Here is a 27,516-nt window from a genome sequence, read left to right on the forward strand (position 1 = left end):
AAACTTAAAAATAAGTGCAGGAACAAAATGCAAAAAAAGGCCGTATATATTCAGGTTTAGTACACTGAAAGGCAGAGGGTAGTCACACTCCCTCTACTGTTAGTCCCGTGAAAATGAGAGTGACAGAAGCCACAGCAAATAAAAACTCATTCAGTCTTTTTACTGGGAATACCCAGTGTGTGATTAGTTGGGATCATGGCTGGGATGGAAAAACTGGGGTGTCTGAATGAATATCAAACCCATGGTTTTCCAGAAACCCAGTGATTACTGGTTTCCTCCACCTATTTCTCCACAGATCAAGAGCCTTGAGGTGCTTCCAGCCTCTTGGGGAGTGCTGTCCTTTGTTCTAATCAAGTCACAAGAGTAAATTAAATCAGCTCTGGAAAATGGCTGCAATAAATTTTATGACCTCAGGCATACATGCTTATTCATAAAATGGGCATAAAACAAGCCCACCTGCCTCATACAAAGGCTAGGCGATCACTCTGAAAAGTATCATGTACTCCCAATGTAGGAGGTGACCTCTTATTTCCAAGACACTTTGCGACATCCCTACTTTGCCTTGTACCATGGTCAAAAGAAATCAGAAATATCATATTATTTTAGGAGACATCGACGGCTCAGAGAGGACCACAGAAACTCAGACCACTGCTCTTGAACTTTGGTTAGTGAATTTCCAGTAAGAGAAGCACTACATGTAATTAGTTCAGGACAGCTGTTATCTTTCTTCTTTCTGTGGCACCTGTGAAAGCTCATCCGGATACCTTATGTTGGTGTCAGGACTGCAGGGCAGAATCTCCAAGAAGTCTAAGTGTCTTAGGTCTGTATTTAGAGAATAATTGCTCTAATTATATAGTAAAACCAGCAGTTTATTGGAATGAGAGAGACTGCAAGTCAGCACATCCTCCCACAGACACATATGTGAAATCTATCTTTACTATCTTAAGGGGAGATTTGATAGTATAAGAAAAATATGTGTAAAATCTTTTGCATTCTTTAAATAAAAGAGAGTTTTTGCACATTTAACACATTTTCCTTTTGGAAGAAAAATAACCTGCTAAATTTAGTACAATTGTTAAAAATCTCACCAATTAGGGATTCAACAAAGACATTTACCTTCTACTTCCTGACCCTCCTGACAAAAGGCAGCATTTACAAAATAATCTCTTTTCCAGTGTACTTATTTTAAGGATGGATTTAAAAAGTAAATGGACTCTGCACACGGTTAGTTGTGTATATTTCTTCCTGCTTCAAATCCTTTTTAGAGGGTAAAAGGAAGAGGGAAAATTGACAATGAGAGGCAACAATCTCCACCAGGGAAATTAAGTGTAACAGAGTTGTGTGAAACATCCTGAAGGTTAGTATAAATAAAAGCAGGAAATGAAGAATTTCAGAAAAATAAACCTGAGATATAAGACAGGGATCATATATGAGACTATAATTACCTTCATTTCCTATCATTTCAGGTAGTACTAATGTTATTTGGAACATTACAACTTAGAGATAAATGGTTGGTAAAAACAAATGTTAACTACTAATGTTAAAAGGGTTCTGTTTCTCCCCAGGCCTCAATTCCTCCATCTTTAGGACTGTGCAAATACAGAGAGAACCACTACAAGACCCAATTCTCAAGGACAGTGAAGTATCACACTTGGCTTAAGAAGGAATACACTGGCTACAATGAAAGAAGTGAGTACATGACAAAGCAAGAGGACAGGAAGAAGCCTCAGGCATTTTTCCTTTTCTCTGAAATATATGAATAGATTTTTAAAAGTCAATAATTGGATTAAAAATTAACCACTGTTTAAAGTTTAGGTTCTATTTTATAATATAAATGACAGCAAGCTAGAATGGGACTGTCCTTTGAGTGGCCATATTCGCTGATCAGCCAGCACATACGAGGCAGATACAGTATTAGCCAACAATGAATTCCACAGGGCCACGTGCAAACTCTCCTTCTGAGCACTTTGTTGAAGCCACAAAACAAGCCACATTCCATGGACATGTGCAGAATGAATACAGGGGTGGCTAAAGAACCCTTCTCATACCAAGAAGTGAGGTTGCTTCTGGCATATTGCAAAAACAAAGCAGTGCCCTTACAATAAACAAGTGACAACACAGACGTGCTTTCTTTGGGGTAACTGGAGGAAAAGGTGTATTTTAAGATAAAAAACTGAGAAGGAAGAAATCTTTCATAGGGAGTGGTTTCATAATAAAGTCCATTTTCCTACACAGGGAAGTCACCCCAGGTTTCTTCTGAGATTTCTACTATGCTCTTCTTCATTTCTAAGCCAAAAATAGTAGGAAAGTGAGTGAATAAAGTGAAAGTTGCTCAGTTGTGTCCAACTCTTTGTGACCCTTATGTGACTCTTATGTGACTTAATAGTCCATGGAATTCTCCAGGCCAGAATACTGGAATGGGTAGCTTATCCCTTCTCCAGCGGATCTTCCCGACCCAGGAATCAAACTGGGGTCTCCTGCATTATAAGATTGGTAAGATTCCTTACCAACTGAGCTATCAGGGAAGCCTAAAACAGTAGGAACTATCTATAAAAACATATCCTATTATTCAATCAACACTGAAATAATTGCTCTTCAGCGCAGGATTTCGTCTAATAATACCCTGTCCCTCTAACCAACATGGAGCATGTGAAGAGCAGAGCAATGTAAAGTTAAGTAAATTTATCTTACTATGTCATAATGGGATAAAATACAACCAAAAGTCCTAAGTAACTCTGGCCCTCAGGTGAGTAATGTTCAGTGTAACCCAGTATGCAGGGTTCCTGGGAGGAGTATTGGCTTGGAGTCAGGAGGCCTGGCCTGTGAGCCTAGCCCTGCCTCTGTGTGTCCATTTGACTTTAGACAAAGCCTTTTGGACTTGCTTCCCTGGTGGCTCAGACGGTAAAGACTGCCTGCGATGTGGGAAACCCAGATTCAAACCCTGAGTCAGGAAGATCCCCTGGAGAAAGGAAGGGCTACCCAATCCAGTATTCTTGCCTGAAAAATTCCATGGACATAGGAGCCTGGCAGGCTACAGAACATGGAGCCACAAAGAGTCAGACATGACTGATCGACTAACACTTGGATTCAGTTAAATCATGTCAAGCTGGACAAAGATACCTCAACTGTTTCTTTTAGCAGTAAGATTCTATATTGGTGATCTGATTTTCTGACCATATAAAATACAGACCAGGAACAGATAAACTCAGCAAAAGAAAAGTTGTTTGAAAATGAATCACTTATGCACTTTTGCAAAATGCTTAAGTAAAAGAAAATTTGAATACTTAAATATTTCCCCTTTTTGGAAGAAAAACAATGTGCTAAATCTAGTCCCCTTCTTTTCCCTCAAAAATACCACTGATTTGGGATTCAAATAATCAGTTTTCTCTGCCAAATGTAGAGAATACTCTTGTTAGCGCACACACCACCACAAAGAGGTACAAGTCACAAAAGGAAGTGGAGAGCTAAGATTTCACGTCACAAGGTGATGTGAAGCCTCTAGTATGTGCACTCACACATGTGGATGATTCAAGGAACACCACAGACAAGATTCAGGAACATCTGCAAAGGACTTTCAGGCAAAGAACATACCAGGCAGCACTCAGAGAAGGATTTTTTAGGAAGTCGTGCAGGAGGAGGTGGACCCTGATCCCACTCCCAGAATGCCATGGAGTTCTGACAGACCACAAGTTCCCCGGAAGGCTATGAGGATGGAGAAGTGTATATGACAGAAAAGCAAAAAAGAAAAGGATGGGAGAAAGAGACAAGCAAAACAAGCATGCATATGATAAAGTCACAGCAGAAGGGAAAGGAGAGAAATACAGTAGCACAACGAAAAGCAGTAGACAGGCTATGCTTCAGTTCTTAAGAAAATGTTTAAAACCATGTATGTATGAACAAATCAACAAAAAGAAATATATATATTCAGAATGATGTTTTCTGCTTTTTTTTTAACCCATTTGAGTTTAGAAAAGAGTTAACAGATAATTGACTGCATTTTTTTGATCACAAGAAAAAATAGAGAGAAAAAAAAATTACCTATCATTATTCAAATGTATAATTAGTTTTATTTTCAAATAGTACAAATAAAGCATAAGGATATTAATTTAAAGTAATTTTAAAACACTCCTAAAAATGGTGTCAACAAGCCAAGGACAAATCACAGGCAAATATATATTTACTAAGTTTAAATTATGCTTGAAACTTAGAAAGTCTATGCTTCTTATACTTTTTTCCCCCTGCAGGAGATATACTGACCAAAACTTTATCTTAAGCTCAGCCTTTACTTGATGTGGTCCAGAGGGAGACTTGTTTTACAGCCTTATTTTAGATGTATAAAAATTACAAAATGGAAAAAAAAAAAAGGTGTTTCAGCTATGTCAGTCAGTATAAGAGAATTACTATTTTAAAACATAAATTGAACAATTATTTTTTTTTTAGAAGAATGCAAGAGAACCTACGCAATGATACCTGCTGGACTAAGTAAGCCTAGCTTACAGTTCCCGCATCAAGGCATCCCAGGAAGGCAACACACATACCTCCCTCAAGTCATTGTCCAGCCCAATGTGGTCGGAATGCTGGCGAAGGCGGTCTTTCCTGCGCTGTGCAGTGGCACTCCGACTCACCCAGCGACTGAAAGAATAGAAGGGGGTAGGTTAAAACAAACAATCAAACGAAAAAATAAAATGTGATCTCACATGTCTTTAAAATAGAAAGGATGTACGGTTGAAAACTAAAGACCAGCAATACTTATTTTTCAATAGATTCTTTTTAAACAAGTATATACCAGCTTTATTGAGATGTAATTTAGATACCAGATACTGGCTCAGTTGCTCAGTCATGGCCAGCTCTTTGCAACCCCATGGACTATAGCCCGCCAGGCTCCCCTGACAATGGAAATTTTTCAAAGCAAGAATACAGAAGTATTGCCATTTCCTTCTCCAGGAGATATCATATAATTCTTTTCATTTAAAGTATCCAATTCAGTGGTTTTTAGCATATTCATAGAGAGGTGCAACCCTCACCAAAATCAATGCTGCTTTCAAACTGAGGTTAAAAAATGTACAGTGTCTGTAATGATTCTCTCCTTTCCACCTACCTGCCCAACAGAGCCCCAAGCCTGGATAGAGACCACTGTAGCACTTTCCTTTATCATATCCATGTATTAATAGATTAGTTCTTGATTTCCCTCATGACTACCAAGAATCACTGAACCTGCTGCCCTTTATCAAGTTCTCCCATTTCTCTTCAAGACTGTTACCAAACCTTTCCCTTTATCCTCAAGTGCCTCTACTCAACTTGATGACCTAGCCTTGCCTCCCTCCTGCTACTCTCTACTTGACTGATACACACATACAGACCCACCCCCCACTCATCTTTCTTCTAATTCCAAAGTGTAATATATATTGGCCACAGCTCAAAATTTTCTTCCACCAGGATCCCTGACCAGTCCTCTCTTGCCTACTCCAATTTTCTCTATTAGAAATCTCGTGTGCCATATCTCCAATTTTTTTTCTCTCAAATGAGTATTGCCCTTCAGCTTACAAGTATGCTGGTTTCTCTGACACTACATTTCAATCTGTTTCTTTGCTCTTTCACGTAAACATTCTTAAGAAAAGTTTACATGTAAGGCCTCTGCTTAATTATCTTTGGATCTTTTGTTCATCTCAAATAGGCTTCTTTCCCTGAAATTGATCTTGATGAAGCCATTTATAGCCCTAACTGCCAATCCAATGGCTGTAATTCAATTTTTAGCTTACTTACAGTTTCTGCTGATCCTTCTCTCTACCTTAAACCTCCAGCTGTCTTCAAATACCTCAGTGATCCCAATGGGGTAAGATCTCTCACATTTGAGCCTTGGAAGATGAAGTTTTCTTCTAACTTCTATTCATCTCTCAGACAGCTTTAGGTGCTACATAGAAAGTGTTCTATAATTCCTCCAAATTTAAATTAGCTATCCCTCTCATACTCTCCAATTACAGTATTTATCACAGTGTTTTATAATAACTTAAGTCTATTTTCTATACAATCCTCTCTGCTATAAATGCTTGAAGGGTTGATGTCGTGTCTGTAAGCCATTTATCTGCAGAGTCAACTACATCACCTATTCTTTCTATAAATACACCCTAAATAAATGTAATCAGAGACAGTCTAATATTTAGGTTTACAGATGTTCATCACAGCATACGTGCAATAATGAATTCTAAGTTTCCTTTATTCTAAGACTCACATTTTGAATGAGTTAGTCACTCACACTTGGGGCTTCCCCAATGGCTCAGTGGATAAAGAATCTGCCTGTAATGCAGGAAACACAGGCGATGAGGGTTTAATTCCTGGGTTGGGAAGATACCCTGGAGAAAGGAATGGCAACCCACTCCAATATTCTTGCCTGGAGAATCCCATGGACAAAGGAGCCTGGCAGGCTACGGTCCAAAAGGCAGCAAAGAGTTGGACATGACTGAGTGACTACACACACAAGACTCACATTTTGGCTTTTAAATGTTTCTGAAACTAGGATGAACCTTCTATGTCATATACAAGTTTAAAGTATAATTTTTCCAAAAAGCTTTTGAATTAATAGCAGATCTTACAATCAACAGTTACTCAGAATCAAGTAAACATGCTCAGTTCAGTTCAGTTGCTCAGTTGTGTACAACTCTTTGCGACCCCATGGGCACACCAGGATTCCCTGTCCATCAACACCTGGACATTGCTCAAACTCATGTTCATCGAGTCAGTGATGCCATCCAACCATCTCATCCTCTGTCGTCCCCTTTTCCTCCTGCCTTCAATCTTTCTCAGGTTCAGGGTCTTTTCCAATGAGTCAGTTCTTTGTTTTCATCAGGTGGGCAAACTATTGGAGTTTCGGCTTCAGCATCAGCCCTTCCAATGAATATTCAGGCCTGATTTCCTTTAGGATTGACTGGTTGGATCTCCTTGCAGTCCAAGACACTCTGAAGAGTCCTCTCTAACACCACAGTTCAAAAGCATCAATTCTTCGGTGTTCAGCTTTCTTTATAGTCCAACTCTCACATCTATACATGACTACTGGAAAAACCACAGCATTGACTAGACGAGGTCTTTGTCGGCAAAGTCTCTGCTTTTTAATATACTGTCTAACTTGGTCAAAGCTTTTCTTCCAAGGAGCAAGCGTCTTAATTTCATGGCTCAATGCAACCTAAATGTTCAACAGTAGGGGGTGATATAATGAAAGACCATATAGTCATTTAAAAAATTAAGTTACCAGAAATATCAATGGGGCTTCCAGGGTGGCTCACATGGTGAAGAATCTGCCTCCAATGCAGGAGACCTGGGTTTGATTCCTGGGTAGGGAAGATCCCCTGGAGAAGGGAATAGCTACCCACTCTGGTATTCTTGGCCGGAAAATGCCACTGACAGAGGAGCCTGGTGGGCTACTGTCCATGGGGTCGCAAAGAGTTGGACACGACTGAGTGACTAAGACTTTCACTTTCAGGAATATCAATAATATGGGACAGTGGTCATGATACAATAGTGAATGAAAAAGCTGGATACATGTAAGAAATTTTCTAATTAACAAAATAAGTATGGACATGCACACATATCAGGATCCGTGCAATGGAAAGACATAATACCAAAAGTTAACATTTCATGGTGATGGCATTATAAGTGCTTTTCCTTTTATTTTCAATTAATTTTTAATTGAAGTATAGCTGATATACAATGTAAGTTTCAGTATACAACAAAGTATTCACAGTTTTTTTAAGTTATATCTCATTTATAGTTATTATAAAGTATTGGCTGCATTTCTTGTGCTGTACGATATATCTTTGTTGTTTTTGTTGTTCAGTAGCTCAGTAGTGCCAGACTCTTTGCAACTCCATGGACTGTAGCCCGCCAGGATTCCCTGTCCTTCTCTATCTCCTGGAGCTTGCTCAAACTCATGTCATTTAGTCGGTGATGCATCCAACCATCTTGTCTTCTGTTGTCCCCTTCTCCTCCTACCTTCAATCTTTCCCAGCATCAGGGTCTTCTCCAATGAGTCAGCTCTTTGCATGAGGTAGCCAGAGTACTGGACCGTCAGCTTTAGCATCAGTCCTTCCAATGAATATTCAGGGTTGATTTCCTTTAGGATGGACTGGTTTGATCTCCCTGCTGTCCAAGGGACTCTCAAGAGGTTTTTCCACAACTTGAAGGCATCAATTCTTCAGCACTCAACCTTTTTTATTGTCCAACTCTTACATCCATACATGACTACTGGAAAAACCATAGCATTAAATATACAGACCTTTGTAGGCAAAGTAATATCTCTGCTTCTTAAAATACTGTCTAGGTTTGTCACTGCTTTTCTTTCAACGAGCAAGTATCCTTTAATTTCATGGCTGCAGTTACCACCTGCAGTGATTTTGGAGTCTAAGAAAATAAAATCTGTCACTGTTTCCATTGTTTCCCCATCTATTTGCCATGAAGTGATGGAACTGGATGCCATGATCTTTTTGTTTTTTTGAATGCTGAGTTTTAAGCCAGCTTTTTTACTCTCTTTCACCTTCATTAAGAGGCTCTTTAGTTCCTCTTCGCTTTCTGCCATAAGGGTGGTGTTATCTGCATATATGAGGTTATTGATATGTCTCCTGGAAGTCTTGATTCCAGCTTGTGCTTCATCCAGTCCGGCATTTCACATGATGTACTCTGCATATAAGTTAAATAAGCCTGGTGACAATACATAGCCTTGACGTACTATTTGGACCAGTCCATTGAAGGTGGTCTGGTATTCTCATTTCTTGAAGAATTTTCCACAGTTTGTTCTGATCTACACAGTCAAAGGCTTTAGTGTAGAAAATGAAGCATATATTTTTCTGAAATTCTCTAGCTTTTTCTATGATTTAATGGATGTTGGCAATATGATCTCTGGTTCTTCTACCTTTTGTAAACCCAGCTTGTACATCTGGAAGTTCACATACTGTTGAAGCCTAGCTTGAAGGACTTTTAGCATTATTTTGCAAGCATGTAAAACTGTGCGGTATAATTTTGAATTCAATTGTGCGGTACAATTTTGAGTACAACTGTGCAGTAATTTTAATGTTCTTTGGCATTGCCCTTCTGGCAGTTTTCATTGGGACTGAAATGAAAACTGACCTTTTCCAGTCCTGTGGCCACTGCTGTTTTCCAATTTGCTGGCATACTGAGTGTAGCACTTTCACAGGACCGTCTTTTAGGATTTGAAATAGCTCAGCTGAAATTCCATTACCTTCACTAACTTTGTTCATAGTGATACTTCCTAAGGCCCACTTGACTTCACATTCCAGGATGTCTGGCTCTATGTGACTGATCACACCATCATGGTTATCTGGGTCAAGAAGATCTTTTTTGTACAGTTCTTCTGTGTATTCTTGACATCTCTTCTTAGTATCTTCTGTTAGGTCCATACCATTTCTGTCCTTTATTGTGCCTATCTTTACATGAAATGTTCTCTTGGTATCTCTAATTTTCTTGAAGAGATCTCTAGTCTTTCCCACTATTGTTTCCCTCTATTTCTTTGCATTGTTCACTTAAAAAGGCTTTCTTACCTCTCCCTGCTATTCTCTGGAACTCTGCATTCAGATGGGTATATCTTTCCTTTTCTCATTTGCCTTTTGCTTCTCTTCTTTTCTCAGCTATTCGTAAGGCCTCCTCAGACAACCACTTTGCCTTTTTGCATTTCTTTTTCTTGGGGGTGGTTTTGTTCACTGCCTCCTATACGATGTAACGAATTTCTGTCCATAGGTCTTCAGGCACTCTATTAGATCTAATCCCTTCAGTCTATTTGTCATTTCCACTGTATATTATAAGGGATTTTATTTCGGTCATACCTGAATGGCCGAGTGGTTTTCCCTACATTCTTCTATATTCTTGTAGTATATTTATTTCATAGATAGTAGTTTGTACTTCTTAATCTCCTACCCCTTTCTTGTCTCTTCCTCCCCTTCCCTCTCCCCACTGATAATCACTAGTTTGTTCTCTGTATCTGTGAATCTGTTTCTGTTTTATGTTCACTAATTTGTCTTACTTTTTAGATTTCACATATAAGTAATACCATACAGTCTTTGTCTTTCTCTGACTTATTTCTTGTACTGATTTCAAGTTCATCTGTGTTGTTGCAGATGGCAAAATTTTATTCTTTTTTTATGGGTGAGTATTACCCCATTGTGTATACGTACAGATACTGCATCTTCTCTATCCATTCATCTATTGAAGGACATTGAGGGTGCTTCCATATCTTGGCAATTATAAATAATGTTTCTATGAACACTGGGGTGTATGTATCTTTTCCAATTAGCCTTTTCTGTTTTTTTTTTCAGATAAATACCCAGAAATAGAACTACTATAAAATATGGCAATAGAACTATAAAATAGCTTTTAGTTTTTAGAGAAACACCCATACTGTTTTCCATAGTGACCTCCCTGATTTACATTCCCACCAACAGTGTACAAGGGTTCTCTTTTCTCCATTTACTCACCAACATTTGTTATTTGTGGTCTTTTTGATGACAGCCATTTTGACGAGTGTGAGGTGATATTTGGGGCTTCCCTGGTAGCTCAGCTCATGAAGTCCACCTGCAATGCAGGAGACCCCGGCAGGAGATCCTGGTTCGATTCCTGTGTCGGGAAGATACCTTGGAGAAGGGATAGGCTACCTACTCCAGTATTCTTGGGCTTCCCTGCTGGCTCAGATGGTAAAGAATCCGCCTGTAGTTCAGGAGACCTGGGTTGGGAGGAACCGCTGGAGGGAGGCATGGCAACCCACTCCAGTATTCTTGCCTGCAGAATCCCCATGAACAGAGAAGCCTGGTGGGCTGCAGTCCATAGGGTCACAAGAGTTGGACATGACCAAGTGACATACGTATGAGGTGTTATTTCACTGTGGTTTTAACTTACACTTCTTTGATGATTAATGATGTTGAGCATCTTTTTCTGTGCCTGTTGGCCATTTGTGTGTCTTCTTTGCAAAAATTTCTATCCAGACTTTCTGCTCATATTTAATTGGGGTTTTTTTTTTTTTTTTTGATGTTGAGTTGGATGAGCCATTTATTTATGCTGGATATTAATCCCTTATCAGTCATATCATTTGCAAATATCTTCTCCCATTCAGTAGGCTGTCTTTTGGTTTTCTTGATGGCTCCCTTTGCTATGCAAAAATTTTAAGTCTAATTAGGTCTCATTTATTTATTTTTGTTTTATTTCCTTTAGGAGACAGATCCAAAAAAATACTGCTACAATTTATGTCAAATAGTGTTCTATGTTTTCTTCATATATCAAAGTATTTTAAAAGATTTCTCAGCTCTTGGTTTATCATGCCCATGACTGCATTCATTGCACTATTCTAGAACTATTTACTCTTGATATATCCCTGAGAGCACAGAGCTATACACAAGAAGTGAATTTATACTTTTACCATCCAGCAAGTCACACTGCATGACCGACAACTGATGATTTAAAATGTATTATTAATATAGTATCCAATTTACAAAAAGCTTAAAATCAGAGTGCTGCTTCTTTTGTTGCTCTTTAAATAATTTATGCATGCCTTTGGTTTCAAACTGATGAATCATCTCATTTCAGTCTGCTATTTAGAGGAACACCGAATAATTATGATAAAATGGTTGCAAAGTAAAGTAGCCCCTCTTAAAATAGTTTTTGTGTTTTTTTTTAAAGAATAGGTTTATACTGAGAAAAAAATGCAAAGAGCTAGTGACAGATCTTTGAAGTAGAATCCTTGGAAATGTCCCTAAAGCAAAAGATCAACGTAAGACTGTATAAGACTGTAAAAAGGATATTGAAAAGGAAGATTCAGAAAAAAAATCCTATCAAGACACTGAAAAAGATTCTCTGCTTCATCAAACTTTAATCAGACCCCTGGAACTTCTCCTAAGCCTATCTATGGATTTCTTTGTAAAATTCAGTTTTAGTAAGAAACTTGCTAAGTCAGCTTAGCATAAACCATTTTCCCTCTCATTATATGATCATTCTGGGCATTTGATCAAGTTCTGAATTCTCCACCATCCCCCAGGTGATGTCTAATCACTCAGGTCTGTCTTCAGCAAGAATCCTATTAGGTCAGCTCACTCAGAATCCCCCTTTACCCCTGATGTTCCCTCTTGGTAACTTCCTACTCACTGATCTCCACTCTGCTCCTTGGTGATAAATTCCCATGTGTCCATGCAATATTCAGAGAAGCCTCTAATCTCCCTCTCCACTGCAAGACTCCACTGCAGTGGTCTCTATACTTTAAATAAAGGAACCCTCTTCAACAAGTGTCATGAAATTTTTTTTAAGAACTCGGAAGCAAAATATAAATACTAGCTGATGAATTTATGTAGTAAATAAAGAGGAAGGGTAAAATATAAGTAACACAATATATACAGACTTGGAAGCCTTGGAAACAGCCCTGTAGCCAAAAAAGAAAACAACAAACCCTGTCATGTATGATACTAAAATTTGCTCAGATTAAAAAATTAGGATTACTAAACAAATAGTAAAAATATGAGGTGGATTATAAACACCAGCTAATGAACTTATATAATGAATAAAGGAAGGAGCAAAATACACATGGCTGAACATTTCTCCTGGTAGGCAAAATGGAAAAGCACAAAAGACAAGGATAAATATTAACTTTCAGGATATAACTAGCATCTCATTCTTTGAGACAAAAATGCCCAGTTTAATTTTATTTTCCAAACAGGGAAATGGGCATCTGCTTAAAAAGTTACTATGAAGTCCACACATTCCTCATCTTGTTAAATCATTTTTCTTTACATTATTAAACCTCATTTATTAAGTATAATTTTACCAAAGAAGAGTACATTTGCTGAAATACTAAAGACTGCTTATTTGTTTTTGTTTTGTAAGTAGCATATGAGTTTCTAACAGTTGATCAATCATTTGCATAGTCATGGTTATAAATCCCTTTACCCTGTAACCAATTCTGAGATCTATTCTCTTTCACCTAAAATCTAGGTGAAAACGTAATGTTTTCAGACTACAACTCAGCTAAAAATGTAATTCTTGATGCTCTGTGTGGAAATGGGAAAATTTGAGATTATATGTAAGATTAAAAGCAATAAAATATGGCAGGAAGATTTTAAACCTGAAATCTTTCCTCCTAAGCACTCCTTGCTTCCTTTCCCTACTTTATTTTTCTTCACAAACCTTATCACTTTCTGATAGATTATTTATTTTATATATTAATAAGTTCCTTGTTTGCTTTCTCATGCTGAAAGCAGGGATTTTTGTTATTTTGTACATTGTTAAACTCCCAATGAACAGGACAGTGTCATATATAGTATGGGTTCCATAAATATTTTCCAAATGCATGAATGAGCACTCTAATGCTATCAAAAGGAAATAAAAACCATTTAAATTAAGTATCTGCCCATGTCAAACTGATTCAAAAAATTAGGATAATTTATAAACATGAGAGAAAATGAATGAACTGATGACTTAGTCATCCACTTGTGAAAAATAAAACACTGTTTCTAGTACAATCATCTGGAAAGTCTGAATCCCCATAATGGTCAACATCTCTTAGTGCATTTCAAGTTCAGTGTTTATAAAAGCAAGGATAGCTCTTCACTGGAGGGTAAAACTCTACAAATTAACTAAGGTAAGTAAGTGAGTAAACTTTTCAGTCATTAGCTATTTACTTCCATCTCATAAGCAGCGTATTAATTCTCTCTGCAACCTTCCTCCCCAAGACTTTAGTATAAACACTTCCATTTCTACAGGAAAGGAAGATTTCATCCTGAACATATAACTTTTCCACCTTTCTAGTAAATCATCCTCTTTCACTGTCTTCATTAGAGTTGAAGCAACCTACTTAAATAAGAGAGTTCAATCAAATAAAGCCTTTTAAAAATCCACAGTTCACTTTACTGCATAGTATTCTTTTTCCAAATATGTAAAAGAATGCTGGTACTGAAGATTTTCCACACCTTTCCACAGTCCTTATGAATTAGACATCATGAACATGGTGCCAGAAATAACTGCTAAGCTAAGTCACTTCAGTCGTGTCCGACTCTGTGCGACCCCATAGACGGCAGCCCACCAGGCTCCCCCAACCCTGGGATTCTCAGGCAAGAACACTGGAATGGGTTGCCATTTCCTTCTCCAATGCGTGCAAGTGGAAAGTGAAAGTGAAGTTGCTCAGTCGTGTCTGACTCTTCGCGACCCCATGGATGGCAGCCTACCAGGTTCCTCCGCCCATGGGATTTTCCAGGCAAGAGTACTGGAGTGGGGTGCCATTGCCTTCTCTGAGAAATAAGGAAACCCGGGTTTTAATCCTAACTCTGCTACTAATCCAAGCTTGTACACTTACCAACAGGTAATGATGACACTGTTTCAGAGTTGGGCTCTTTGATCTCAATCTTTGGTTCATGAAACTCTTCATGAGGCAAGATGGCACCTGAGAATGTACCTTGCTTCCCAGGGTATTATCTTATCTTCTTTTGGGTCCAACCCTCTTCACACAGCCCAGGGTGAGGCAGGGGTGAGGCATCTGAGAGTTCTTTCATTCTGAAAGACCTCATCAGATTGGTATGACAGGCTGTTGCTGAACTCTCTTATATTCAGTATTTTAGGTTATTCAAAATTTCTTAGGGGGCTACCAAAGTAAAACATCCAGCTCAATAGCAACAAAAGGCACACATCACCTTTGTATTAGAGTGACAGAGCCAGGTATATATAGTACAATGGTTAAGTGCTTGGGCTCTGAATTAGTAGACCTAAGTTTGAATCCTAGTTTCACCACTTCCTAGCTGTGTGATCCTAAAGCAAGCTGTTGATCATCTCTGAGCCTCCAGCATAAAATGGGTAAAACAATATAGGTTTATATGTAGGGATATGCTTATATAAGGATCAAAGAACTAATATACTTAATGCAGTCAGCAAAGAAGCTAGTGCAGACCAGCTTAATAATACTAGCTATTATCAGCAGTATCTCCATAACTAACACTCTCTTGGCATGGAGAAGGCTCCACTGGCAGCAGAGGCACTGCTTTTGAAAGCAGGAAAAAAAAAGGGGGGGGGGGGCTACAAGGAAGGATAATTAAGTAAAGCAATGATGAAAATTTCCAAATTTTTTGACTGAGATCTGAAAGGAGGTGGATATTTATAATAATAAATACAAGCATACCTCATTTCATTGCACTTCAAAGATACTGCATTTTATACAAATTGAAAGTGGCAACCTGTGCTGTCAGAGGATCCTTAGCATTTTTTAGCAATAAAGTATTTTAAATTAAGGTAACTGTATTTTTTTTTAGACATAATGCTATTGCACACTTAAGAGACAACAGCATAGTGTAAATATATGCACTGGCAAACCGAAAACTTCTTGCTTTATTGGGATATTCACTTTACTGTGGTAATCGGGAACCAAAATCACAGTATCTCTGAGGTATGCCTGTACTATACTCTGAAAGCAAAGGAAATGGTGGTATATACAGTATTGTGACTATTTTCCTTAATTCATTGTTGTTGTTGCTTAGTCACTAAGTTGTGTCTGATTGTTTGCATTGGAAGACAGAGTCTTAACTACTGGACCACTGGCGAAGTTCCTGCATCTGACTCTGCAATCCCACGGACTTAGCCTGCCAGGCTCCTCTGTCCATGGGATTTTCCTAGACAAGAATACTGGAGAGGGTTGCCATTTCCTACTCTCGGGGATATTCCCGACCCAGGGATGGAACTTTTGTCTCCTATATCAGCAGATAGATTCTTTACTGATGGGGCTTCCCTGGTAGTTCAGTTGGTAAAGAATCTGCCTGCAATGCAGGAGACTCTGGTTTGATTCCTGGGTTGGGAAGATCCACTGGAGAAGGGATAGGCTACCCACTCCAGTATTCTTGGGCTTCCCTTGTGGCTCAGCTGGTAAAGAATCTGCCTACAATGTGGGAGACCTGGGTTCGATCTATGGGTTGGGAAGATCCCCTGGAGAGGAGAAAGGCTACCCATTCCAGTATTCTTGCCTGGAGAACTGCATGGACTGAAGAGTCCATGGGGTCGCAAAGAGTTGGAGACGACTGAGCAACTTTCCCTTTCACCAGAGAAGCCTTTCTTAATTCATATACACCCTCTTTCGTCCTTTCGTGTACCACTCCATTTTGTGCACCCAATCTCCATCAGTCTTTTACCATTTCTTTGCCACTGCTTGGCTTTTCCCTTTTCTTCTCTGAGCATCTTTAAGAAAATCACAGATGTTATAGAATGTTAGTGTGTTTTCAGATCAGAAAAGAGGCAAATGATTCCAAATGTGCAAGCATTCTAAGTGGTCAGGAATGAACTAAATTTCAGAATTGCCAATTTCCAATTCAAAACCTTTCCAACTTAACATATTCCCCATTACTAGTCTTTGAGTTATCTTCTTATAAAATACTCCTTTATTACACATCTGTATTCACCTCCTGCCAAAGCAGAAGATTCAGGTTTGCTCCCTGGTCTGGGGAGATCCCTTAGAAAAGGAAATGGCTACCCATCAGCATTCTTGCCTAGGAAATCCCATGGACAGAGGAACCTGTGTGGGCTACAGTTCAGTTCAGTTCAGTTTGGTCACTCAATGGTGTCTGACTCTTTGAGACCCCATGAACTGTAGCACTCCAGGCAGGGCCATCACCAACTCCCAAAATTTACTCAAACTCATGTCCACTGAGTCAGTGACGCCATCCAACCATCTCATCCTCTTTCAACCCCTTCTCTTCCTTCCTGCCTTCAATCTTTCCCAGCATCGGAGTCTTTTCAAATGAGTCAGTTCTTTCCATCAGATGGCCAAAGAATTGGAGATTCAACTTCAGCATCAGTACTTCCAATGAATATTCAGGACTGATTTCCTTTAGGATGGACTGGTTAGATCTCCTATCAGTTCAAGGGACTCTCAAGAGTCTTCTTCAACACCACAGTTCAAAAGCATCAATTCTTTGAAGCTCAACTTTCTTTATAGTCCAACTCTCACGTCCATACATGACTACTGGAAAAACCATAGCTTTGACTAGATGGACCTTTGATGGCAAAGTAATGTCTCTGCTTTTTAATATGCTGTCTAGGTTGGCCATAACTTTATTTCCAAGAACAAGCGTCTTTTAATTTCATGGCTGCAGTCACCATCTACAGTGATTTTGGGGCCCCCAAAAATAAAGTCTCTTACTCTTTCCATTGTTTTCCCATCTATTTCCCATGAAGTGATGGGCCCCGATGCCATGATCTTAGCTTTCTGTATGTTGAGTTTTAAGCCAACTTTTTCACTCTCCTCTTACACTTTCATCAAGAGGCTCTTTAGTTCTTCACTTCCTGCCATATGGCCGGTGTCATCTGCATATCTGAGGTTATTGATATTTCTCCCGGCAATCTTCGGCAATCTTAATTCCAATTTGTGCTTCATCCAGCCCAGTGTTTCTCATGATGTATTCTGCATATAAGTTAAATAAGTAGGGTGACAATATACAGCCTTGACGTACGCCTTTCCCTATTTGGAACCAGTCTGCTATTCCATGTCCGGTTCTAACTGTTGCTTCCTGACCCGCATATAGGTTTCTCAAGAGGCAGGTCAGGTGGTCTGGTATTCCCATCTCTTTCAGAATTTTCCAGAGTTTGTTTTGATCCACACAGTCAAAGGCTTGGCAAAACTTATTAGCCTTTGCCCTATTTCATTCTGTACTCCAAGATCAAATTTGCCTGCTACTCCAGGTGATTCTTGACTTTCTACTTTTGCATTCCCATCCCCTATAATGAAAAGGACATCTTTTTGGGGTGTTAGTTCTAAAAGGTCTTGTAGGTCTTCACAGAACTATTTAACTTCAGCTTCTTCAGCATTACTGGTCAGGGGAAAGACTTGGATTATTGTGATATTGAATGGTTTGCCTGGGAAACGAACAGAGATCATTCTGTCGTTTTTGAGATTGCATCCAAGTATTGCATTTCAGACTCTTTTGTTGACTATGATGGCTATTGCCTACTTGTAAGGGATTCCTGCCCGCAGTGGTAGATATAATGGTCATCTGAGTTAAATTCACCCATTCCAGTCCATTTTAGTTCGCTGTTTCCTAAAATGTTGATGTTTACTCTTGCCATCTCCTGTTTGACCACTTCCAATTTGCCTTGATTCATGGACCTAACATTCCAGGTTCCTATGCAATACTGCTCTTTACAGCATTGGACTTTGCTTCTATCACCAATCACATCCACAACTGGCTATTGTTTTTGCTTTGGTGTGGCACTGGAATGGCTGTGAGGAGGTACCCCACGTTCAAGGTCAGAGAAGCCCCAGCAAGACAGTAGGTACTGGAGTGGTGGTTGCGTGGCGGTGGAGTAGCTGCGAGGAGATACCCCACGTCCAAGGGCAAAAGTGAAGCCCTAGCAAGATGCTAGGAGGGGCGAATTTGCATTTAGAGTCAAACCCCATTCCCACCAGAAATGCTCAGAGGGCTCAAACAAACTGTGTGCACACCAGGACCTACAGACCCCACAGAGACCGAGACAGAACTGTTTGAGTGTTCCTGTGGAGGTATGGGTCTGCAGTGGACTGCCGCAGGGGCAGGGCCCAGAGGCCCTGCGTATGCATAAGCCCTCTTGGAGGAAGTTGCCTAACCCTAACAGAGCTGCCAGAACTTACACAGGACTGGAAACAGATTCTTGGATGGCACAAACGGAACCCTGTGTGCACCAGGACCCAGGAGAAAGGAGCAGTGACCCCACAAGAGACTGACCCAGACTTGCCTGGGAGTTTCCAGGAGTCTCTGGCAGAGGCGTGGGTCAGTGGTGGCCTGCTGCAGGGTTGGGGGTACCGAGTGTAGCAGTACACGCATGGGATCTTTTGAAGGAGGCCACCATTTTCTTCATTACCTCCACCACAGTTTGGCCCTAGGTAAATAGCAGGGAGGGAACACAGCTCCACCCATCAACAGAAAATTGGATTAAAAACTGAGAGGAGCAACCACACATCCAAGGAGCAGCAGCCGCACAGGCACGGGAGGGCCACGAGGAGCTACTCCACGTTCAAGGTCAGGAAGGGCAGCCATGAGGACATACCCTTCGTCAAAGGTAAGAGAAACCCGAGTGAGATGGTAGGTGTTGCGAGAGGGCATCAGAGGGTAGACACACTGAAACCATAATCACAGAAAACTAGCTAATCTGATCACACGGACCACGGCCTTGTCTAACTCAATGAAACTAAGCCATGCCGTGTGGGGCCACCCAAGACGGACGGGTCATGGTGGAGAGGTCTGACAGAATGCTGTCCACTGGAGAAGGGAATGGTAAACCACTTCAGTATTCTTGCCTTGAGAACCCCATGAACAGTATGAAAGGGCAAAATGACAGGATACTGAAAAAGGAACTCCCCAGGTCGGTAAGTGCCCAATATGCTACTGGATATCAGTGGAGAAATAACTCCACAACAAATGAAGGGATGGAGCCAAAGCAATACCCAGTTGTGGATGTGACTGGTGATAGAAGCAAGGTTTGATACGGTAAAGAGCAATAATGCATAGGAACCTGGAATGTTATGTCCACGAACCAAAGCAAATTGGAAGTGGTCAAACAGGAGATGGCAAGAGTGAACGTTGACATTCTAGGAATCAGTGAACTAAAATGGACTGGAATGGGTGAATTTAACTCAGATGACCATTATATCTACTACTGTGGGCAGGAATCCCTTAGAAGAAATGGAGTAGCTATCATAGTCAACAAAAGAGTCTGAAATGCAGTACTTGGATGCAATCTCAAAAATGACAGAATGATCTCTGTTCATTTCCAAGACAAACCATCCAATATCACGGTAATCCAAGCCTATGCCCCAACCAGCAATGCTGAAGAAGTCGAAGTTGAACGGTTCTAAGAAAACCTACAAGACCTTTTAGAACTAACACCCCAAAAAGATGTTCTTTTCATTATAGGGGACTGGAATGCAAAAGTAGGAAGTCAAGAAACACCTGAAGTAACAGGCAAATTTGGCTTTGGAATACGGAATGAAGCAGGGCAAAGACTAATAGAGTTTTGCCAAGAGAACGCATTGGTCATAGCAAACACCCTCTTCCAACGACACAAGAGAAGACTCTATACATGGACATCACCAGATGGTCAACACTGAAATCAGATTAATTATATTCTTTGCAGCCAAAAATGGAGAAGCTCTACACACTCGGCAAAAACAAGACCGGGAGCTGACTGTGGCTCAGATCATGAACTCCTTATTGCCAACAGACTTAAATTGAAGAAAGTAGGGAAACCCACTAGACCATTCAGGTATGACCTAAATCAAACCCTTATGATTATACAGTGGAAGTGAGAAATAGATTTAAGGGACTAGATCTGATAGAGTGCCTGATGAACTATGGACAGAGGTTTGTGACACTGTACAGGAGACAGAGATGAGGACCATCGCCATAGAAAAGAAATGCAAAAAAGCAAAATGGCTGTCTGAGGAGGCCTTACAAATAGCTGTGAAAGGAAGAGAAGAGAAAAGCAAAGGAGAAAAGGAAAGATATTCCCATTTGAATGCAGAGTTCCAAAGAATAGCAAGGAGAGATAAGAAAGCCTTCCTCAGTGATCAATGCAAAGAAATAGAGGAAAACAATAGAGTGGGAAAGATTAGAGATCTCTTTAAGAAAATTAGAGATACCAAGGGAACATTTCATGCAAAGATGGGTTTGATAAAGGACAGAAATGGTATGGACCTAACAGAAACAGAAGATATTTAGAAGAGATGGTAAGAACACACAGAACTATACAAAAAAAAAAGCTTCACGACCCAGGTAATCACGATGGTGTGATCACTGACCTAGAGCCAGACATCCTGGAATGTGAAGTCAAATGGGCCTTAGAAAGCATCCCTATGAACAAAGCTAGTGGAGGTGATGGGATTCCAGTTGAGCTATTTCAAATCCTGAAAGCTGATGCTGTGAAAGTGCTGCACTCAACATGCCAGCAAATTTGGAAAACTCAGCAGTGGCCACAGTATTAGAAAAGGTCAGTTTCCATTCCAATCCCAAAGAAAGGCAATGCCAAAGAATGCTCAAACTACTGCACAATTGCACTCATCTCACATGCTAGTAAAGTAATGCTCAAAATTCTCCAAGCCAGGCTTCAGCAATACGTGAACCATGAACTTCCAGATGTTCAAGCTGGTTTTAGAAAAGGCAGAGGAACCAGAGATCAAATTGCCAACATCTGCTGCATCATCAAAAAAGCAAGAGAGTTCCATAAAAGCATATATTTCTGCTTTATTGACTATGCCAAAGCCTTTGACTGTGTGGATCACAATGAACTGTGGAAAATTCTGAAAGAGATGGGAATACGAGACCACCTGACCTGCCTCTTGAGAAACCTATATGCAGGTCAAGAAGCAACAGTTAGAACTGGATATGGAACAACAGACTGGTTCCAAATAGGAAAAGGAGTACGTCAAGGCTGTATATTGTCATCCTGCTTATTTAACTTCTATGCAGAGTACATCATGAGAAACCCTGGGCTGGAAGAAGCACAAGCTGGAATCAAGATTGCTGGGAGAAATATCAACAACCTCAGATACACAGATGACACCACCCTTATGGCAGAAAGTGAAGAGGAACTCAAAAGCCTCTTGATGAAAGTGAAAGAGGAGAGTGAAAAAGCTGACTTAAAGCTCAAAATTCAAAAAACGAAGATCATGGCATCCCATCCCATCACTTCATGGGAAATAGATGGGGAAACAGTGGAAGCAGTGTCAGACTTTAATTTTTTTGGGCTCCAAAATCACTGCAGTTGGTGACTGCAGTCATGAAATTAAAAGACACTTACTCCTTGGAAGGAAAGTTATGACCAACCTAGATAGTATATTGAAAAGCAGAGATAATACTTTGCCAACAAAGGTCCGTCTAGTCAAGGCTATGGTTTTTCCAGTAGTCATGTATGGATGTAAGAGTTGGACTGTGAAGAAAGCTGAGTGCCGAAGAATTGATGCTTTTGAACTGTGGTGTTAGAGAAGACTCTTGAGAGTCCCTTGGACTGCAAGGAGGTCCAACCCATCTATCCTAAAGGAGATCAGTCCTGGGTGTTCATTGGAAGGACTGATGCTAAAGCTGAAACTCCAATACTTTGGCCACCTCATGGGAAGAGATGACTCACTGGAAAAGACCCTGATGCTAGGAAGGATTGGGGGCAGGAGAAGAAGGGGACAACAGAGGATGAGATGGCTCGATGGCATCACTGACTGGATGGACGTGAGTCTGAGTGAACTCCAGGAGTTGGTGATGGACAGGGAGGCCTGGTGTGCTCTGATTCACGGGGTCGCAAAGAATCGGACACAACTGAGCGACTGAACTGAACTGAACTGAGCATGGCCCCACCCATCAGAACAAGACCCAGTTTCCCTCTCAGTCAGTCTCTCCCATCAGGAAGCTTCCAGAAGCCTCTTATCCTTCTCCATCAGAGGGCAGACAGGGTGAAAATCATAATCACAGAAAACTAACAAATCTGATCACAGCCTTGTCTAACTCAATGAAACTATGTCTAACTCAATGAAACTATGAGCCATGCTGTATAGGGCCACCCAAGATGGATGGGTCATGGTGGAGAGTTCTGACAAAATGCGGTCCACTGGAGAAGGGAATGGCAAACCACTTCAGTATTCTTGCCTTGAGAACCCCATGAACCGTATGAAAATGGGCTACAGTCTGCGTGGTTGCAAAGAATCTGACAGGACTGAGATACATACAGGCATTCATCTAAAATCAAGAATTCCCTTAAACCCAAATAAGTGTTTTCAATTCTAACCATATTCAAATATTTTCTGAATGGGATCATCTACCATAAAGAATGATAGGGTTTATCTTTATTTTTGGTTGTTTTGTAATTTCTGCACCTGATACTTAAAAGTACAAAACAGTGGCATGGGTCGAATTGTGTCTCCCTAAGATAAATGCTGAAATCTTAATCCCAACACCTGTGAGTTTGATCTTATTTGGAAATAGATCTTGGCAGATGTTAAGATGAGGCCATTAGGGTGGGCCCTAAACCAACATGACTGGTGTCCTTATAAGAAAAGAGATATTTGAACACAGACATAGAGGGATAGTAGCCATGTGAAGTAGAGGTGGAGACTGAGTTCTGTTACTATAAGCCAAATACTGCCTGGGCCACAGGAAGTTGGAAAACACAAGAAAGGATCCTCTCCTACAGGCCTTGGAAGGAGCATGGCGCTGCCAACATTTTGATTTTGGACTTACAGCTTCCAGAACTATGAAAGAATAAATTTGTCATTTTAAGCCACCAAGTTTGTAGTACTTTGTTACAGCAGTCCTAGGAAACTAATACAGACAGTGAAGGCATAACTTTTCTAATTCCATTAGACAGTATTAGCATTATATTTAAACAGTCATTTAAAACTATTCCTAAGCGCACATTACTTCAATAAGAAAAAATCTCTACTTTTGCATTTTCTTACATGATGGAATTAAAAGTCAAATACTTGTTGTCAACTCATATTTCAAGTGGATTAATTTGGTTTTCGAAAAAGTAGTGATTGATAAAATTGTTAATAGTTACTGCTAAGTCACTTTAGTCGTGTCCGACTCTGTGTGACCCCATAGACGGCAGCCCATCAGGCTTCCCCGTCCCTGGGATTTTCCAGGCAAGAACACTGGAGTGGGTTGCCATTTCCTTCTCCAATGCATGAAAGTGGAAAGAGAAAGTGAAGTCGCTCAGTCATGTCCGACTCCTAGCGACCCCATGGACTGCAGCCTACCAGGCCCCTCCATCCATGGGATTTTCCAGGCAAGAGTATTGCAGTGGGGTGCCATTGCCTTCTCCGTTAATAGTTAAGCAGTCCCCATAAGAGGTGCAGAGCACTGTCCCCCACTGTTCCCTTCATTCACTCCTTCAGTCAACGACTCAAATGAAGAACATGCTTACTTGTTATTAGTTGGTCCTGTTGCCAAGACATCAGACTGTAACTTTGGAAAAAATCCTTGCTCGTATTTGCCTTGACCAATTTTCATATCAAGTAGATGTGGGTGGATTGCGGTGTGATCCATTTTCATCAGTCGCTGCTCAATTGACTGGGCTATAAATTAAATTTATAACATGTTAGAAACATTTCACTGGCTAAACTTTAAAAGATAATGCTTCCTCTACTCATGCAGTGACAAGAAACTCAATCTTTCTGATAGTCTGAAATAGATTTTTACAAAAGCTCTTCAGAAATCAGTATAATGTAAGTATAAAAAGGTTAGTTTTAAGTAAATACTAGATAATGAATTTTCATACTATTTTCTGCATGTGGCAAAAGCAGGGCAGTGGGGTTAAAAAACAATCTATAATTTAGTACTGAAACAGTTTCCCATGAGTGCGAAATTCATATTCTTAATGAAAATACGGTTCTAAGTACAACATTAAAGAAAATGATGGCAAATAAAATATCTTCCTTGAGCTGAAAGACAAATTAGGGGAGGTAAAAGCAAGCTCTATAGCCCTATGTTACTTTATTTCTTTGTGCAAAGATCCATTAAATATTCATGCTTTTCCACTTGTAAAAAACAAGGAACTGTGTAAAGTTTATTACCTTCACGTTTAGCAACAGTCTCATTCTCATTAGGAGTTATTTAAAAGTGTTCATTAGATCAAAATGAGTAATGCAGAGAAAAATAAAATAAGCAGGCATTTAGAAAATGTCCAGAGAATAAAAAACTCCCATTTGAAGAATAACATAGGCCAGAGTTAAAAAATAGAAATTACTCAATATTTCTATTTTAAAACCACTGAAAGTTGGGAGATGTTTCAAAGGCTCAGGAAAGAAACAGTGAACTATTTCTCTGGTTAAAAAAAAATCTGGGCGGATTCATTTTGATATTTGGCAAAACTAATACAATTTGTAAAGTTTAAAAATAAAATAAAATTAAAAAAAAAAAAAAAAAAAGACTTCATGCTTCCACTGCAAGGGGTGTGGGTTCAATCCATGGTTGCAGAACTAATATTCCACATGCCCCAGCAGTGTGGCTAAAAAATGAATAATAAATAAAAATAAAAATAAAAATGCAAGTCTCCTTTAAAAAAAAAAACCTGATCTTAAATGTCTTTATCAATTACATTTATAAGAGAAAACATAATACTTGTAACCAAGGTTAGGTCTCCCATCCCGTGCCCAGAGATTACTGCTGGGGAGGACAAGCAGTAACTGTGTTTGTGTCATAAACAGAACACATTGTGGGCACTGCCAATCTTGGGAGCTGAGAGAAGTAAAAAGGTATTTTCTTATAAATATTTCATAGAATCAGTTTACTCTGCCCTATTCAATACCAGCAGATTGAGTATTGCTGGTTCTTCTCCATATATATTCTAAAGAAAATCTTTTGGGGTGGGAAGAGGTCTGTGAATGACACATTTCACTCTAGTCAAAAGAACCTACTTAAGATCATCTTATGTGAGATTGATGCCTCCCAGCCAGTGTTTGTGTTTGCAGAATTAAGAGATGTGTACAGAGGCATTATTACACTAAACTTCAAAGCGTGAGACATCTGCTTTAAGCTTTCCTAATTTTTCTTTATAACTCATATGAATTTATCCAGAACTTTTTAAAATTTCATTTTAATGTGTAACTTGTAACTTCTCTCAAAATACAGTCCATATATTCTGGACTGGGCAAAAGGGTGTCATGCTTTAATGTAGTGATATTTAATTTTCAATGATGCCCTCTGACTTGCCACAACAATATATATATTCTTAATGCTTCCTAATATTTATAAAACACAATTAGGTTTAGGCAAATAATGCTTAGATTCATGGTGCGGAATTCTCTGAAGTCCCTGCCAATTTTATGTTCCATGAACTACTACAAAATTTCACCTCTGCCAAAAAGTGCTTCTACCCTCCCAAAAGGAAAAAAAGAAAAGTAGTGTCAGTTTTTCTGCTGGATTTAAAATGATAGAAAAACCCATCTGATATTGAGTTATTCTCCTTTAGTTAGGAAGCTCTGTAGAAACAAAAATCACAATTCACAATTAATTATCTGGGTTTATAAGATTGCCACAGGGAGCACAATGCAATGTTACATTTCAGTGACTATACCATCAGTGAATACTGAACATTCAGAAATTATTAAATGCCTGCTTCAAGAGATCAAAGGCCTGTTGTTAGACTTTCAAGGGATTGTGCCAAAACTCATTTTCTGTGATCGGTAAGGAATAAGAAAACTCTGCGTTACTAGCAACTTGTGGTCTTTCTGCAAAGAAATCATGAGGTTCTGGTGCCACAATATCAGCAGCAGATAGCCTCTGCCTAAAGCGTTCACCTGCAAATCAGAATTCTTTTTAGTTAGAGGCAAAATAGAAACAAAAGCAAAACAACAAAGGACCAAAAAAAAAAAAAAAAGATACACAATAAAATTCAATGTCAACAACAAAATCCCAATCTCTACAGCTTCTGTTGGGAGTGAGGGTGAGGTAAGTCTTTTAAAAGATCTAAGTCTATTATCTTTTACCTGATAAAAGAAATAACTGCACCATTCATGAGAGATAGATATAGTCACAGCCAACTGCTTCCCTTTAAAGAAAGTCTTTGATAAATTAAGTTCCTAGGAGACTATTCCTAAACTTAGTTTAATCTCTTTTAAATATGGTAAGTCTATAATGGTACATTTTTAAAAGTATTATATAATTTTTGTGATGACAGTATAAGTACCAAACTCTGAGAGGCCAACAATCTGTTTTAATTGAAAAAATTTTCTAGAAGCATATGAATAAAGCAATCAGTACTTAGCTTCATTTTAAAAATTCTGTCAGGAGGGAGGAATAAAATTTGCTCAAGAAGGCATTGTACTTTTACATGGCTACTAAAGCACTGAAAGCCATACTACTTTCTGAACAGGCATAGACAATTTTGATCACTCTGCTCCCCCAACTTTCAGAAACAGAGAGGCAAATGTCACTTTCTAAAGGGCTCCGAGGATCTACCCTCATAAGTGGGATACAACAGAATGATGTTTCCTCAAGTTATCAGAAACCTCTGAAGGCTACACAAGAGACATCAGTTATATACTTCTTTCCTTAAAACATGCTGGTTACAGCATCACCACACTCTTGTAATTCTGCTCTACCTCAAGTGAAGAGAGAAAGGCAAGCAACAGAAGCAGAGCAAAGAAAATCCACATTTGCTGCTTTTTGCTCAAAAAAAAAAAAAAAGAAAAGAAGGTTGCTCTCAAACAGCTTTTACACTTGAAGGGGAAGAAATAAAAGGAAGGGGCACTCAAGTTATAAAAGTCAGTTTATTGGCAGAGAAATAAACTAAGAAAGAGTTAGGAATCGGGTATAAAAGTATAAAACTATGTGGACTGGTACATTTTACATGTTTATTTATTGAAAGAACAGCTTAATGTGTTAAGACTCCAGGTGCTAGAATCAGTCAAACTCTGGTTCAAATCAGGGCTTAACCAACCACTAGCTATGCAATCACAAGCAAGTGACTTCACCTCTCAGTTTTCTCAACTGTAAGATGAAGGCAGCAGTAAAACAGACAATAAAATGTGTCTATACCTCCTCATTA

General features: G+C 39.4%; 1 protein-coding gene across 2 annotated transcripts in view; it reads right to left on the minus strand.

Moving 5' to 3' along the window:
* The window catches only part of DENND5B (DENN domain containing 5B), a 220,971-nt gene that overhangs the window by 42,425 nt on the left and 151,030 nt on the right, over nt 1-27,516 (minus strand). For both annotated transcript variants that reach the window (XM_027541658.1, XM_027541657.1), the window contains 2 exons: nt 23,893-24,043; nt 4,539-4,632 (listed from right to left, as the gene is read on the minus strand). In XM_027541658.1, the coding sequence (XP_027397459.1) occupies nt 4,539-4,632; nt 23,893-24,043 (245 nt within the window). The remainder of the gene's footprint in view (nt 1-4,538; nt 4,633-23,892; nt 24,044-27,516) is intronic.

Source organism: Bos indicus x Bos taurus, chromosome 5 (genome assembly GCF_003369695.1).
Source record: "Bos indicus x Bos taurus breed Angus x Brahman F1 hybrid chromosome 5, Bos_hybrid_MaternalHap_v2.0, whole genome shotgun sequence".
Taxonomy (NCBI): Eukaryota; Metazoa; Chordata; class Mammalia; order Artiodactyla; family Bovidae; genus Bos; species Bos indicus x Bos taurus.